Source organism: Pogona vitticeps, chromosome 1 (assembly GCF_051106095.1).
Source record: "Pogona vitticeps strain Pit_001003342236 chromosome 1, PviZW2.1, whole genome shotgun sequence".
Taxonomy (NCBI): domain Eukaryota; kingdom Metazoa; phylum Chordata; class Lepidosauria; order Squamata; family Agamidae; genus Pogona; species Pogona vitticeps.
This window is the reverse complement of record NC_135783.1, coordinates 136,071,683-136,089,070: the sequence shown is the minus strand read 5'-3', so window position 1 is coordinate 136,089,070 and position 17,388 is coordinate 136,071,683. Positions and strand designations below refer to the sequence as shown.

Below are 17,388 nucleotides of genomic sequence, written 5' to 3'. Positions count from 1 at the left end.
GCCTTAGACTGATTTCATTATAAGGGCCTCTGAGCTCACATTTACTATTAATTCTGCAGTCCTGATGTGGAACAGAAGTGGATATAAAGAAATGTGAGGTGTAAGTGTAGCATGTTCTTTAGGCTTTAGAAATGTAACATTTTTTGTGGTGGCATTTGACTATGGGATGTGTTCTTCTGTACCAGAAGCTACACATGGCTGTTTTCATGCTGTTCCCTGGAATGATGTCATGCTGCTCCCGCCACCTCTGTAACTTCAGTTTGGTTGCCTTGCCTGTGTTGTAGGAACGTTTACACTGCCTATATTACATTGCCTATGGTTGAGAGTATAAACATCCATCACTTTACACATGTTCCCTGAGGTGTGGGTCTAGCATCATGATCCATCTCCAGATGATTTTGTGAAGGCCCTTTCATGGATGTAGGTGACAATAAGGTTTGCTGCTAATTTTAGTATAATACAAATCACATTTTAAACTTGGGACACTTCAGGGTGAAATAATGTAGTTCATTTTGGACAATACTGGTCTAGACTTTTAGACCGTTCCATGGAGTTGGATCCAGAGAATCAGAGGACCCTTTGGAATGGCATGGACATGTGGCGTTGCAGTGGCATAGGTCATGGTTCAGAGGCTTTTTTTTTGTCAGTGTGGAAATCTTTTCGGCTTGCCCAAGGCACCTTTTGGATCCATACTTTAGATTTCTAATAAACAGAATTGTGTGACTGCTTTCCTGTTTGGAAATTTTGTGGTTGTCTGCAATTTTTAAGGAACACATCTGCTGAATATTATATAGTATATTTACTCTAACCAAATGAGAAACATTTTTAGTTAACTTGCTGCATTAATTAGATTTGATGAGCTCCTTGTTACAACTTCGGAAAAATATCCTCAGACTTCAGCCATTTTCCTTAAAAACGAAATACGCCTTCTGTTCTCTTACACATATTTCTAGGTAACTTCAAGAAAAAATCTAGAATCTGCCTTAAGACAGCTGGAAAGAGAGAAAGCTCTGCTTCAGCATAAGAATGCAGAATACCAGCGGAAAGCAGAACATGAGGCAGATAAAAAACGTAATCTGGAAAATGATGGTATGTGGGCAAAATTATTTCCTTGCTGCCTAGCATTTGTAAAAAAGTTACTAAGACTATACACATAATGGAATTATTAATTTATTAATATGATGTTCTTATTTCAGTTAACAGTTTGAAGGACCAACTTGAAGATTTGAAAAAAAGGAATCACAATTCTCAAATATCAAATGAAAAAATTGTGCAGCTACAAAGACAGGCAAGCTTTATTTCAAGTTGAAAGTTAAATTCATGGTCTGTGGGATAAATTAAAGTCTGAGTGAGGGTCCATTTTAGAAGCTATCTTTTTTAGTTGGTGTATAAACTGCCTACTTTTTTTCATGATTTCATAGCTGGATGAAGCCAATGCTTTGCTGCGCACAGAGTCCGATACAGCAGCCAGGTTGAGAAAGAACCAAACAGAAAGTACAAAGCAGATTCAGCAGCTGGAAGCAAATAACAGAGAGCTGCAAGATAAAAATTGTGCACTGGAAAATATTAAGCTCAAACTTGAGAAGGACTTCCTCAATCTGCAGTCAGTTCTAGAATCTGAAAGAAGAGATCGGACTCATGGTTCAGAGATAATCAGTGATCTACAAGGTATGAAAACCATTGTACTCGAAATTCAGACATTAGAAATAGGCCATGTTACATGGCTTTCTTATTTGAATTGGTATTTCAGTAGTGTATCTAGTATAAATTTATTAATATATTTTCATTTAATCAGTCAAGAAGTAATAGCTGATGTTTCTGCTGGTTATTCTTATTGTTTCAAAATGTATGGAAGATTTCCTTGTTAAAAATCACTGCTCATACAGTGTATCAGACAAAAAACAAAGGAGAAAAACATTGTGCCAGCTTTTTCATTTTGTTCTTTGTCTGATAATGCTTGCACAGATCAACTCAGTGACTTTTTCTAAAGTAGTTCATACAGTGTTGCCCTTTTCACACCATATGTTGCTAACAGACGTGTTTTCCTTGTTGATCTCTTTCAACATTTTCTTAGGACGAATATCAAGCTTGGAAGAAGAAGTGAAACATGGGAAGAGTGCATTAATCAAAATGGAGACGGAAAAAAGACAATTGCAGGATAAGTTAACGGATCTGGAAAAGGTAAGGTCAAAGTAGCATTTCATTATTGATTTAGCAAAATAAATATAGCAGTGAATTAAATAGCATTTGGCTGAATAACTCCGTGAGTTGGGTATCTTGACTGCAGAACCAGACTTTGGGAGAAGTGTCAACCTATGTAGTCTTGTGCAAGCTGTGCAGTCCCAGGGCACCCCAGAAGATAAGAACGTGAAACTATTTCTGAATATTCTGTACCTAGAAAGCCTTGGAAAACATTGCAATAGACTGGCATTGACTTAACAGCACCTCATCATCATCATCATCATTTCCCATTCATATATACCTCCTTCTCTTCATAGTGTCCTTTTTCAGGCAGCGGGGCTCTATCCTGTATCTGTGCTAGCTTGAAGTCTTAAGAAACAGGGAATATACTTTTCTGTAAATGAGTGATTAGGATATTTGTGGAACAGTCGTGAGCCACCTTGGAGACACAGTGTCCTCCTTTGCTCGTGACTAACTCAGAATGTTCTCCAGAGCTGTCTTCTCGCCTGTGCTCTCTTCTGCATGCTTCAGCAATGAGTGGGATTTCTAGTTAATGTTATCTCCATATCTTTTGTTTTCTGCAGCCTTGCAAGGTCATCTCTTGCAGTTTTTGTCTTTTCCTTCCTAAGCAGCTTTGTTATTCAGACAGTAGGTGAACGATAGAAAGTACATAGATAAAGAAATCTAGTGGGTGTAAAAGAGGAGAACTGATGAACTGGTATGTTTTCAAGTTTATTATTTTGACCATAGATTAGCCATTTTAGATATGCAAGACTGCAATACAGTTAACAAAGCATATAAATAATACTTACAATCAAAAGTACGTGTACTGCAATTCAGATTACAATTAAGTGTGAGTTTCTAATCTAGTTACTACAGTGATTTAGTCATCTGTTTTTGAGCTGTAAAGAATTTGCATAGAATTTTGCAACCTTGGCGGTGGTTTCACTTGAGGAATCAGAGAGGAGAAAGGAGATGTAAAATTTATCTACCTGGATAATGTTTTAAAATTGGAGAGATAAGTAGATTGTGTGACTCTTTATAAAATATGGAGCATAACAGGATATGTTCCACAATTTCTACCTTGCCAGATTGGCAGGGGCAAAAATGTTGGTCATAAGTGATAAATAAGTATCTTCCCTCTAAAATGGCTGAAGGCAGAGCATTGAAACAGGCCAGGGTAAAAGCTCTCCAGTGTCTCACAAGTTCTAAATTATACAGATAATCTACTGGGATAAAGATCTTGGTATGATTCCTAGCCACTGACTAATATAGGACTCAATGCTTTGTCAAGTTGGAGGGCTGTATCCTAGATGCTCTTCCTAATACTGTAGTACCTTTAGCTTTCATAAATCCCAAATGTAATCGTGCTGGAGGGGATAACCCATAGGACACCCATTTTTTTTGTCCACAGCAGTTGTTCAGCCCGAGGTGCTGAACTGATAGGATTACATTTTAACTTGAGCCAGAGATTGATTATTTGAAGCCAATCACTTGCTTCAAGGAAGACCATTGCAGCTTTTATTCTGAGTTGGGCATTAAGGATACAGTGTGGTACACCAAAAAGAGTTCTTAAGAATTTTAACTGTATCACCTCAAGGAGGTAGAAGTCCTTATGCAAACATAGGCCTGGACCGTACAGAGGTTAGGCCTGTATCTTGCCTCCAAAAGTTTTTTAATATTGGAGCCCCTTTTTGAGAGGAAGAAACTCAAGATGGCAGTAACAGTTCTTTAAGTACTCTCGGAGCCATTGGTGATATGGGCTCCCCATGTGTAGTCTGAAAACTACACATACTGTAAATATAGGTCTTGACCTGTTCAACATCATCCCCACATATCTGCCAGTTGTTCTTGACAGACAGACTCTTTGGTGAAAACCAGAATATTGAACTTTGGTAGTTTATTACTTAAGCCCCACTTTACTGTGGGATAACATTACTGTATCATCTGCATACTATAGAGCAGGGTTCTTCACAGGTTTGGGTGGGTGAAAATCGGTTTATTAAGGTTTGAACCATAGAATTAGTATTAAAAATGAATTATGGGGGGGGGGACTAGAATACATCCCTGTTACCCTATGAGATAAGTAGACCTGTGGGTTGCACCTGAGTTTGAGATGATTGCTTTTGGGTAATGTATGGATGTGTGCAAGTAGTCCCCAGTCTATAGAGGAAGCTTTCAGTTTGGCCTATAGCATATCCTGGGGGGGATACTGTCAAATACCGACTTGGAGTCGGCAGAAGCAGCATAACGTGCCCCACAAGGCCTGATGCCATACCTCTCTACCAAGCGCAGTAATATCAGGCACTGATTAAGAGTCAAATGACCAGCCTTGTTTACCCATGAAGGTATTTTCCTGTTCCAGCCAATCTCAAAACGTTCAGCAGAGATGCCTCGGAAAGAGCTTGCTTACAACAAACTCTAAGCAAGCTGATGGGTCAATAATTTGAGGGGGTCAGACATAGCTTCTTTTTCATATACTGTACTGTATTGGTGTAATGGTAGACATGCCCTAATCAGGAGGGATTTGGGCTGCCTGGGCAATCCAGGTAAAAAGTGCTCCCAGCAAGCAACATTATTTTTTTATCAGCTCTAGTAGAATTGTGGATCTACCCCAGGATTTTAATTTTTTAAAAAATGGGTAGGAGTCTTTTAACTTCTCCTACTGTAACTACTGGCCTAGTAAGATTTTCTAGACTTATGTCCAAGGTCAGATATTGGCTAGGCCAGCCATTGTAAATTAGAATGAGGTAGAAATTTGAGCATTTCCAGGGAGGAGCATCCTGTCTCTCTAGGACCAGCTGCGCTTCCAGTGAAAATGAGGTTTGCTTGTCTTTTCCCAAAACTGGAAGTAGCCAGAAATTTGCTTCTGAATTTAAAAGGTAACACAGAAAAAAAGAAGCCCTCTGGGTTTCTTTAAAGAAGGACCACCTCTCCTGGAGTGAACAAAGAGCATGATTTTCCATCTTTCATTTTTTGGTGGGATGTGTGCCTATGGTGAAAAATAGGTGGAAGCTCTGTCTGACCCTCCCTTTGAATTAAATGGAACCTGAGAAACTGGGAAGGCATGGAGACATGGAGTGACATGAGCAAAGAGCTTCATAATTGTGGTTGGGTTTCCAGGGTACTTGGCCTTTCTTGGTATCCAGCTAAATGTCATGGAGAATTTGATGCTTTTCTTCTCGGCATGGTTTTATTTATGTTGTAGCACAAGTTTCAGTTCAAGTTGGTAATAGGAAGGAAATGTACGGCCTGTTTCCAAATTATGTCATAGTCACATCGTATTAGTATGTTCTAATGTTAAGGACCAGACCAAAATCTTGAGCCAGAGCCCACGGTTTCGTTTCTCCCCCACCCCCAGATACTTATCAAGCATTCTAATTAAACTACAAACTTCTAGTTTATGACATTCGATGAGACTGTGATGAACAATTACCTTTTTTTTTTACTCCTTCAAATCTTTAACAGGAAAAGAGCAACATGGAAATAGATATGACTTACAAACTTAAAGTCATGCAGCAGAACTTGGAGCAAGAAGAAACTGAACATAAAGCGACAAAAGCCAGACTAGCAGACAAAAACAAAATATATAAATCGATTGAAGAAGCCAAGTCTGAAGCCATGAAAGGTGGGCATTATGACTTCAGTTATGTGTTCTGTTTGAATCCAGCCCTGAAAGTCACAGGAATAATTTTAGCTTGGCCCTTTTTGTTGGAGAGGCAGCCGGGGGGGGAGGGGAATTAATCAGGGCTTCCTCGCATGACGAGGGACGTGGTGGCGCTGTGGGCTAAACCGCAGAAGCCTGTGCTGCAGGGTCAGAAGACCAAGCAGTCGTAAGATCGAATCTACGCGACGGAGTGAGCGCCCGTCGCTTGTCCCAGCTCCCGCCAACCTAGCCGTTCGAAAGCATGCAAATGCGAGTAGATTAATAGGGACCACCTCGGTGGGAAGGTAAACAGTGTTCCGTGTCTAAATCACACTGGCCATGTGACCACGGAAAGATTGTCTTCGGACAAACGCTGGCTCTATGGCTTGAAGAGCGGGATGAGCGCCGCCCCCTAGAGTCGGACACGACTGGACAAAAATTGTCAAGGGGAACCTTTACCTTTACCTCCTCGCATGACAGGCAGCTCTTTGTCTACCACGATTGAGAAGAATACTGAAAGGTACGTGGCCTGGAGTGAATCCTGCCACCCTAAACTACCTGCACTGTGCTGCAGTCTCTGTTTTGGAACAGAATCTACTAGATCCATCCAAGATTTGGGGGATTTTTCTTCTGTATCTGCCCCCGGTCTCTAATGCCCAACCTGATGAAGAGTCCTGGAGGACTGGAAAGCTGTTTCCTCTTTGTGGGGTTTTGGTGGCCTGATAAAGACATTGCCCACCTTTGCTCTCAAAAACTGTGTAATGCTTTTAATGAATTCTTTCTACATCTTATATTTTTCCTCCACCACAAGAACAAATACATTTTTAAGAGAAACAGAATGATGTATTGTGGGTGAAATCACTTGAAAGGGTTTTTGTTGTTGCTTTTTTGACTTGCTGTCCTTCATAGATTATTAGCAGTACTGATGTATCAATTTGACCTTGCACTTAAAATAGTTTCCAGAACTTCACAGTCAGTGATGATAGATGCATAAAACTTAGGGGCCCCCATGCATCAAAAGGTCAACCCCGCCTTCACAAAGTGTTAAGAATATATGTAGGCAGTTAATGAAACCTGTCTCGAGAGTAGAAAAGTGGAAAGCTGACAGTGGATATGAAGCTGTGGAGGCTGGATTATATAATGTGTCTTAAATAATTATTTGCTTCAAGCTGACTAGGCAAAATCTAAAGGCATTTCAAATACCTTTCTCTCTGAATTAAGAGGATTCTAGTTATGCAGGTTCTTTAGTGATAGCTGCATGTTCAATTTAACCCATAAAATATACTGCCTTCCCCCCTACTGGTTCTTCATATTTAGCTGTGGGCCTGATTGCAATCACGTCAGTGACAAGATTTGTTTTTTGTTTTTTATGATGAGTGCTGATTTTGCATATATATTAAATGACTAAGTTCTCTTCCCCAACACTTTCCCCAGAAATGGAGAAGAAGCTTTCAGAGGAGAGAGCTTCCAAACAAAAAGTAGAAAACTGTTTGTTGGAAGTGGAGAAGCGGTGTTCTATGTTGGACTGTGATCTGAAACAATCACAGCAGAAAATAAATGAACTGCTTAAGCAGAAAGATAAACTAAATGAGGATGTAAGTATGACTAGGAAGATTGCAATACTTTTGAAGCTTACACGTGGTTATGTCTGCTTAGCATCCCCCTCCCACACTTTTTGTTAACATTTGTGATAAAATAATTCATTTCCAGACATACCTAAGCTTTTGGCTTTTCTTTTCTTTACCAAGAACTAAGGTGAAATAAAGCCAGCAAGTCAAATAGATGACTTGGATTCAAAAATCATGTGCATTATTCTTTGCATGCATTGTGGATCCCCACTCATATTTCTGGCTCTGTACTCTTACGTCATTGAATGTTGAACTACTAATTGGAAGACAAAGCAAATATTATCTGTGTATTACTAATTAATGACCCCATATCTATAATGGTAATTAGTTCTAAGCCTGATTATGCAATGAAAGATAACGGAAAACAGAGTGCCTACTGCTCAAAAACTGTACAGAATACTAATGCCTGCAGAAAGAAATTATCAATTGTAATATTCTTCCAGCAGTTAAAAAGGAAGGGAAATAGCTTTAAACAAATGACTCATACATAAAAGTTCAGATGTTTACCCTTCACATATTCATTCATTCATTCATTCATTCATTCATTCATTCATTCATTCATTCATTCATTCCCATTTCATTCTCTTAAAGTATTTATTTATTAAATCATTGGCCAGAATTCTGTTGCAGTGTGGACATAGCGTAATACTCCAATGTAATTGTCCAGGGTACCACTTCTGGACATGTTTGTGATAACCAAAACAAGCAGCCAAGAGCTTGGTTACAGCCACGCACTAAAAAGTAAATGACAGAGATACTTTTTCCTTAAATTTAAGAATGCCTTGCAGGCTCTAGCTTGCTGTTGCACAAGCTGGGAAGTCACCCTGGTGAAATGACCGGTGTTTCCGTTTGCACAAGTAGGTGCTCGATGCCTCTTCTTGCAAGTTCTATAAAAGTGGAACTCCTTCCACAGTGGACCATTGTGTGAGCAATGTAGGGCAACAAGATTCTGGCTGTTGTATTTCTTGATTAAAACAATTTATTTATTAGAACATTCTGTTTATTTCGATATACTAAAGTGGTGGTTCCCAACCTTGGATAACTCAGGTGTTCTTGGACTGTAACTCCCAGAAACCCTGGCCAGCACAGTTGGTGGTGAAAGCTTCTGGGAATTGCAGTCCAAGACCACCTGGGTTACCCACGGATGGGAACCACTGTATTAAAGGATAAAACCTTTAACCTTATGAATTCCAGGGCAGTGTACAAATATGATTACATGGCAAAACTTAATGTGATAAAACACTAAAACCACATTGTTATAAGAACAGACAAAACAGTAAATATATGACAATAGACAAAACCAATCTTTATTAAAAATGCAACACTGGCTTCAGTCATGATTCCCATGTGGAGTTCATTATGTAGTTGTTTAGTGGCAACTAATGAAGGCTCTCTTGCTGGTCTGGAATGCACCCACAGTACTTCGAGAAGAGCCTCTTCTGGCAGTGCATAATGCCAATGTTTATAATCTCAATTAGCCTTACGCTGTTACAGCAGTTCTTGTCGTTATGTGCTAAGTTGGAACTAGCTTATAGTGGCCCTCATAGCCTTTCAAGATAAGTGAGAGATTTTGCCAGCTCCAGACCCAGTAAGCTTTACCCCCAGTAAGCTTCTATGGCTGAGCGAGGATTCAGACCCAGGCCTCCTGAATCCCAGTCTGTAACTATCCACTATACCACCCTAGGTGCCCTTCATTATAGCTGTACTAAGGGATAGATCAAGTATCGATATCCTGTTTAGTCCATTGGTGCATTACTTGTGATGAACAAGTCCTATTGTTGTGGGTCTCTTCTGAGTTGGTTCTGATGGTTATAGCTTGACAAATGAAGCTGCCACCAGGAGGTTTCTCTGTGCATTGGCTTGCACATGTGCACAGGTTTCTTCCAAGACCTGCAGACACCCAGCCAGTCCCAGCTAAGTCTTGGCAGCTTAAGTCAACCTAGCAGTTTCTGTCTGTCTCTTGGAATCAGCAACCCTGGTGACTCCTGTCCTTCCAGAGCCAATACGAGCCCTGCAAGGAAGACCAAAGTGTAATAGTCCAAGGTGCCGCTCCTGGGAAGGTTTATGATTGTCGATACAAGTAGCCAAGAGCTGAATTTAGGAACAGGCTGTTCCCAGCCACACACTAAATAGTAAATGACAGAGAGATGCTTTTCCCTTAAACTTAAGAATAAGAAAAGCCAAATTGCACAAGTGTGGGGGGAATCCTTTGGGATCCTTCCCTGAATATTCCAGAAGACAAGACATTCTATTTTTAGTTATTTTTCCATTTTTATTGGAAACTGCCAGCATTCCAAAGTAACATTACTTTCCCACTAGTGTTTCCAATGCTTCCAAGATCATGTCTGGCTCTTAGCTTTATCACAGTGGCTAATACTACATGTCGCTCTAAGGCTGCAGTACTGTGGCTAAAATCCTGTTGATTTCGCACTGAGCCACAGGACTCGGTGTGCAGCAGATCATGTTTACAGAGATTTCTTAACTTATGGCAGTTCCTACCTAAAAGTCACCCTGTTTGCATAACTGAGCAATAGGATTTTAGCATAATGTGTATTTCTTGGTATAAGCCCCTTTGAATAGAGTGGCTTTTGAGGCTTGGCCTAGAAAGACTATAATAAGAGCCTCGTGGCGCAGTGGTTAAAACGCTGTACTGCAGCTAAAACTGTGCTCACGACCTGGGGTTCAAATCCCAGGTAGCCGGCTCAAGGTTGACTCAGCCTTCCATCCTTCCGAGGTCGGTAAAAGGAGGACCCAGCTCGCTGGGGGGGGGCAATGTGTAGCCTGTATAATTGAAAATTGTAAACCGCCCGGAGAGTGCTTGTAGCGCTATGGGGCGGTATATAAGTCAAATAAATAAATAAATAAATAAATAAATAAATAAATAAATAAATAAATAAATAAATAAATAAATAAAATTCTAAGCACACTTCATGACAATAAATTTTATAATTCAATGGAACTTTGTTTTCAGTAGACAGTTAAAGACGAGCTGTTGGGCCACCTGTCCCAGAAGTCGCTCCATCAGCAGAAACAGGAGGGGGTGGTTCTGATTCCACTGTTTATGATCAAGCCTTATTCTTCATCCTACTATTTTAGTCCGTATTTATGCTGAACAAATAAAATGTTGTTCAGTGAACAAAGGGTGCACAAGATAAGGACCTTACAGCTGTGCATATGCCTTACGCACGCCGTCAGGCTAAACGGATCCAATAATGTCTGAGGCATAAAACTGGGAGTTGATAGTGTTCTATCTAATTGACCTTGCATTGTTTTTGCCTGTGGCGGGTTGGCAGTTTCTCCTTAAATGGAGCTTTAGTAAAAACTTCTGCCCATTTCCTCATTATCACAAATAAGCTTAGAATCATTCTTGGTAAAAACCATGTAAAGTAGAGTAAGTGTTGCATTTTCCTTGTTCTTACCATGTGCAGTATATATATCAAAGGAAACACTTTGTTTTCTAGGTTGAAAACTTGACATTGAAAATAGAACAGGAAACACAGAAGCGCTGCCTCACACAGAATGACCTCAAGATGCAAACACAGCATGTCAATGCATTGAAAATGACAGAAAAGCAACTAAAACAGGAGAATAACCATCTTATTGAGATCAAGTTAAATTTGGAAAAGCAAAATAATGAACTCCGCAAGTAAGTCAGTTCATCAAGAAGGGAGTTGATCCTTTTAATATTCCGTGACAGCTGCTAATACATGTGGAGTGCTGGATAAGATAGTGTGCTGCTGTATGGGAAGCAGTTGGTTCCCCCCCCCCCCCCCGTTGATTGGACTGCTCTTCTAAACAAAAGACTGGAAAAGGATTGGAGGCATAGTGTGATGAATTTTGTGCTAGTGAAGGTCCTCCTCCAGATCTGAGAAACATTAGAAAATATTTTCACATTCAGATCTTCACTATTTAATTTCATCTCCAGTCAAATGCATCTCTACCTGCAAGTACAGGCGTATCACAGTTTACGAATTTAATACGTTCTCCAGGATGTTTCATAATGTGAAAAATATGTAAACCGAAAACTCAGTTTCCCGTAGGAACGCATGCACGGGGGTGGCACTATAAACCTCCCAGGCGCAATGCATCCTGGGGAAACTTGCTTCATATTGCTGAAAAAATGCATAAACCGAGGCATTATTTTCAGTGGATTTTCTTTTGTAAACCAAAAATTACATTAACTGAGGCATTCGTAAACCGAGGTACACTTTTAGATTAGTTTCTGAATGACACACTTCATTGTAGTGTCTTCACTATATGAAAGCAGTTTTAAAACTGCCCTATTACTGTGAGTGCATATGAATTAAGCATCATTTCCCCCCTCTACTGAATTGTTAGGATGGGGAGCCATGTCCTTGTTTGCCTTTTTATGTAGCAAGGACCTTAGATGACATTGTAGAATGCAAAAGTCAGTAAATGATTGGGAAGGGAAAGAGAATGTAATGTATTAGATCATATTCTAATTAATTAGAAGACAATCTGATTTATAAATGGTCTGTTAGAATCTGATTCCTTCTTCATGGATTGCTGCCTTGTCGTGGCGAAGGGGCTTGAGTAACTCAGAGAAACTATGGGCTATGCCGTGCAGGGACACCCAAGACGGACAGGACATAGTGGAGAGTTCCGACTAAACGCAATCCACCTGGAGTAGGAAATGGCAAGCCACTCCAGTATCTTTGCCAAGAACGCCCCATGATCAGAAACAAAAGGCTAAAAGATATGACGCTGGAAGATGGGCCCCTCAGGTCGGAAGGCGTCCAACATGCTACTGAGGAAGAGTGGAGGACAAGTACAAGTAGCTCCAGAGCTAATGAAGTGGTTGGGCCAAAGCCGAAAGGACGCTCAGCTGTGGACGTGCCTGGAAGTGAAAGGAAAATCCAATGCTGCAAAGAAAAATACTGCATAGGAACCTGGAATGTAAGATCTATGAACGTTGGGAAGCTGGAGGTGGTCAAACAGGAGATGGCAAGAATAAACATCGACATCCTGGGCATCAGTGAACTAAAACGGACAGGAATGGGCGAATTCAGCTCAGATGATTATCATATCTACTATTGTGGACAATCCCGTAGAAGGAATGGAGTAGCCCTCATAGTCAACAAAAGGGTGGGAAAAGCTGTAATGGGATACAATCTCAAAAATGATAGAATGATGTCAATACGAATCCAAGGCAGACCATTCAGCATCACAATAATCCAAGTTTATGCACCAACCAGCATTGCTGAGGAGACTGAAATTGAACAATTCTATGAAGATTTACAACACCTTCTAGAACTGACACCAAAGAAAGATGTTCTTCTCATTCTAGGGGACTGGAATGCTAAAGTAGGGAGCCAAGAGATAAAAGGAACAACAGGGAAGTTTGGCCTTGGAGTTCAGAACGAAGCAGGACAAAGGCTAATAGAGTTTTGTCAAGAGAATAAGCTGGTCATCACAAACACTCTTTTCCAACAACACAAGAGGCGACTCTATACATGGAAATCACCAGATGGGCAATATCGAAATCAGATTGATTATATTCTCTGCAGCCAAAGATGGAGAAGCTCTATACAGTCAGCAAAAACAAGACCTGGAGCTGACTGCGGTTCTGATCATCAGCTTCTCATAGCAAAATTCAAGCTTAGACTGAAGAGATTAGGAAAAACCACTGGGCCACTCAGGTATAATCTAAACCAAATCCCTTATGAATACACAGTGGAAGTAAAGAACAGATTTAAGGAACTAGATTTGGTGGACAGAGTGCCTGAAGAACTTTGGATAGAGGCTCGTAACATTGTCCAGGAGGCAGCAACGAAAACCATCCCAAAGAAAAGGAAATGCAAGAAAGCAAAGTGGCTGTCCAACGAGGCCTTAGAAATAGCAGAGAGGAGAAGGGAAGCAAAATGCAAGGGAGATAGGGAAAGTTACAGAAACTTGAATTCAGACTTCCAAAGAATAGCAAGGAGAGACAAGAGGGCCTTCTTAAATGAACAATGCAAAGAAATAGAGGAAGATAACAGAAAAGGAAAGACCAGAGATCTGTTCAGGAAAATTGGACATATTAGAGGAACATTTTGCGCAAAGATGAACATGATAAAAGACAAAAATGGGAGGGACCTAACAGAAGCAGAAGACGTCAAGAAGAGGTGGCAAGAATACACGGAGGAATTATATCAGAAAGATGTGGATATCCCGGACAACCCAGACAATGTAGTCGCTGACCTTGAGCCAGACATCCTGGAGAGCGAAGTCAAGTGGGCCTTAGAAAGCCTGGCTAACAACAAGGCCAGTGGAGGTGATGGCATTCCAGTTGAACTATTTAAAATCTTGAAAGATGATGCTGTTAAGGTGCTACATTCAATATGCCAGCAAGTTTGGAAAATTCAACAGTGGCCAGAGGATTGGAAAAGATCAGTCTACATCCCAATCCCAAAGAAAGGCAGTGCCAAAGAATGCTCCAACTACCGTACAATTGCACTCATTTCGCACGCTAGCAAGGTTATGCTCAAAATCCTCCAAGGTAGGCTTCAGCAGTATGTGGACCGAGAACTCCCAGAAGTACAAGCTGGATTCCGAAGAGGCAGAGGAACTCGAGACCAAATTGCTAACTTGCGCTGGATTATGGAGAAAGCCAGAGAGTTCCAGAAAAATATCTACTTCTGCTTCATTGACTATGCAAAAGCCTTTGACTGTGTGGACCACAGCAAACTATGGCAAGTTCTTAAAGAAATGGGAGTGCCTGACCACTTTATCTGTCTCCTGAGAAACCTATATGTGGGACAGGAAGCAACAGTTAGAACTGGTCATGGAACAACTGAGTGGTTCAAAATTGGGAAAGGAGTACGGCAAGGCTGTATATTGTCCCCCAGCTTATTTAACTTATATGCAGAATACATCATGCGGAAGGCTGGACTGGAAGAAACCCAAGCCGGAATTAAGATTGCCGGAAGAAATATCAACAACCTCCGATATGCAGATGATACCACTCTGATGGCAGAAAGTGAGGAGGAATTAAAGAACCTTGTAATGAGAGTGAAAGAGGAGAGTGCAAAAAACGGTCTGAAACTCAACATCAAAAAAACTAAGATCATGGCCACTGGTCCCATCACCTCCTGGGAAATAGAAGGGGAAGATATGGAGGCAGTGTCAAATTTTATCTTCCTGGGCTCCATGATCACTGCAGATGGAGACAGCAGCCCTGAAATTAAAAGGCGCCTTCTTCTTGGGAGGAAAGCGATGACAAATCTGGACAGCATCTTGAAAAGCAGAGACATCACCTTGCCAACAAAAGTCCGAATAGTCAAAGCTATGGTTTTTCCTGTCGTGATGTATGGAAGTGAGAGCTGGACCATAAAGAAAGCAGACCGCCGAAGAATTGATGCCTTTGAATTGTGGTGCTGGAGGAGGCTCTTGAGAATCCCCTGGACTGCAAGGAGAACAAACCTATCAGTTCTAAAGGAAATCAACCCTGAGTGCTCACTGGAAGGACAGATCCTGAAGCTGAGGCTCCAGTACTTTGGCCATCTAATGAGAAGAAAAGACTCCCTGGAAAAGACCTTAATGTTGGGAAAGTGTGATGGCAAGAGGAGAAGGGGACGACCGAGGATGAGATGGCTGGACAGTGTCTGCAAAGCAACCAACATGAACCTGACACAACTCCGGGAGGCAGTAGAAGACAGGAGGGCCTGGCGTGCTCTGGTCCATGGGGTCACGAAGAGTCGGACACGACTAAACGACTAAACACACACACACACACAGAATCTGATTCATTAGTGTTTGTCAGGGATATTTTAATAATGCATATATGTTTTCTAATAGGGAACGTCAGGAGGCTGATGGACAAATGAAAGAACTTCAAGACCAACTTGAAGCAGAGCAGTATTTTTCAGTATGTAATGCTTTGGCATCTGTATTATTCTTCATTATTCCCACTTCTTAGGTATTAGGTCCCATGGCTGTCGTGCCCGTTCTGCTCTGATGCAAATGCCACTTTCCCCCAATGGGAAAAAAGTGGTAGACTTCCCAGAGAGATTCATAGATAAATGTAATTTTCATTAAGATAATATGGTTCTGTCACTTTCTGTAGTTCCAAAATATGCTTCATATCAGGGGCACTAACTTTAGGTGTTTCTGGGGTTAAAACTGTCTAAATCAGGGCTGTTGTCCTTAGGACATAACAATAACCAGAGTTACTGTGAATTGCCTGAACCCTAAAAGATTAAGGACAGCAGAGATAACACTGTGTCCTAGGGATCATGTAGCTTTTATGTGAGAGATATAATAGCCTTTATGCTGACTAAACTGTGACCTCTAATTGGAAAGGGTATCTCGAATTCCTCACTCTTGATAATGCTAGCAAGTGATCATTGTGCATTCAGTGCGAGTGTTAGTTTCTGATTGTCACATCAAGTACTGAAAACAAGCTGTGAATGTTCCCCATCTTGAACCAGAATTAGGGCAGATGAGTCTTTCAAATGGGACTTCTTTTCTGTTCGTTTTCTGTTCTGTTTCTTCATTTTCTGTTTTCTGCATCGCTGTTGCAATAAATGCCTGAATATTCCTTTGTAAAAAACTGCAGACACTGTATAAAACACAAGTTCGGGAACTTAAAGAGGAGTGTGAAGAAAAGACCAAACTTTGTAAAGAAATGCAACAAAAGATACAAGAGTTGCAAGATGAAAGGTGAGAACATGGCAGTTTGATATAGGAAGTTCAGAAGCCATCCTGGTCCATCATTTATTAATGACACTCGATTGCTTTTGCCTGGCAGGGATTCTCTGGCAGCCCAACTTGAAATTACGTTAACCAAAGCCGATTCTGAACAGTTGGCTCGTTCTATCGCTGAGGAGCAGTACTCAGATTTGGAAAAAGAAAAGATCATGAAAGAATTGGAAATTAAGGAAATGATGGCTAGGCACAAGCAAGAACTTTCTGAAAAGGATGCTACTATAGGATCGGTGAGTAAGTCACAACAAACTTGTATTGTTAGTTGTTGTGTCTGTAGAATCCCTCCAACTACATGGACCCCTTCAGAGTTATAATTTATTCCCAACAGACTGATGCTGTGGTATGTTGTTGAGTAGAACAGTGTGTTCTGAAATGGGGGAGTTGGCATTAAATGCTCAGAGAAAAGGTTTCCCAAAATGGGGGGTTAAAATATTTTCCACATCTGACTGGTAAAATGCCATTACTGAGTCTTCCCAGAAATCGATGGACTCAGTCAAGTACCAGCTGAAAGTGCTGAGTATAATCCTTACTGTGGTACAAAAACAGATTGAGTACTGGATTTTTAGAAGCATGTAATTTGGCTGCAAAGGCAAAGTAGTAAAAAAGATTATATACCAGGGTCTTAGATTCTTCATGGGCGAAATGTTTTGTTGCTGCTATAAAATACATCACAGTTCGCAGTCCTGCACCTCACTGCACAAGTATGATTCCTTCCAATTGCAGTACGTATTACTTGTAAGCTGGTAACACAGGGTTGAGTTTTCAAGAGCTGAGCAAGGTGGTTGAGGACAGGGCATGTTGAAGATCACTCATTCATAGGGACGCCATAAGTCGGAGACAACTTGTTGGCACACAACAACAACAGAGCTGTAGTTGTACAGGAGGTAGCTGTGTTGGTTTGTACAAGCATTATAGGTAAAATAAAAATAAACCAAAGTTTTGTCAGTTAGCTCTTTTTAACTGAATTTTTGAAGATTCCAGTTTCATGCCTCGTCCTCTTCTCTCTGATATAAGCAGACTGTTGTTTAGTATCTGCTGCAGAGAAAAGAGGAGTCTGGATCCAACCTGTGGTTCTTCTGTCTTGTCACTTAGTCTAGCTCTTAAAACCTACTTAACTGTCTTTGAGACGATCTGAAGTCTTTTACCTAGTAATGTTAAGCTGTCACATTTCCCTTACGCTTGTGTTCCTAAACTTGGTGCTTCAGCCTACTTCCCATGTAACCTCTT

The 17,388-nt window shown here is 40.8% G+C and overlaps 1 protein-coding gene across 1 annotated transcript in view; it reads left to right on the top strand.

Moving 5' to 3' along the window:
* The window catches only part of ROCK2 (Rho associated coiled-coil containing protein kinase 2), a 108,259-nt gene that overhangs the window by 68,372 nt on the left and 22,499 nt on the right, over window positions 1-17,388 (top strand). Inside the window, exons 13-22 of the mRNA XM_073001668.2 lie at window positions 954-1,089; window positions 1,197-1,288; window positions 1,422-1,668; window positions 2,075-2,181; window positions 5,650-5,809; window positions 7,262-7,422; window positions 10,917-11,101; window positions 15,253-15,322; window positions 16,013-16,116; window positions 16,205-16,391. Coding sequence (XP_072857769.2) covers window positions 954-1,089; window positions 1,197-1,288; window positions 1,422-1,668; window positions 2,075-2,181; window positions 5,650-5,809; window positions 7,262-7,422; window positions 10,917-11,101; window positions 15,253-15,322; window positions 16,013-16,116; window positions 16,205-16,391 — 1,449 coding nt within the window. The remainder of the gene's footprint in view (window positions 1-953; window positions 1,090-1,196; window positions 1,289-1,421; window positions 1,669-2,074; window positions 2,182-5,649; window positions 5,810-7,261; window positions 7,423-10,916; window positions 11,102-15,252; window positions 15,323-16,012; window positions 16,117-16,204; window positions 16,392-17,388) is intronic.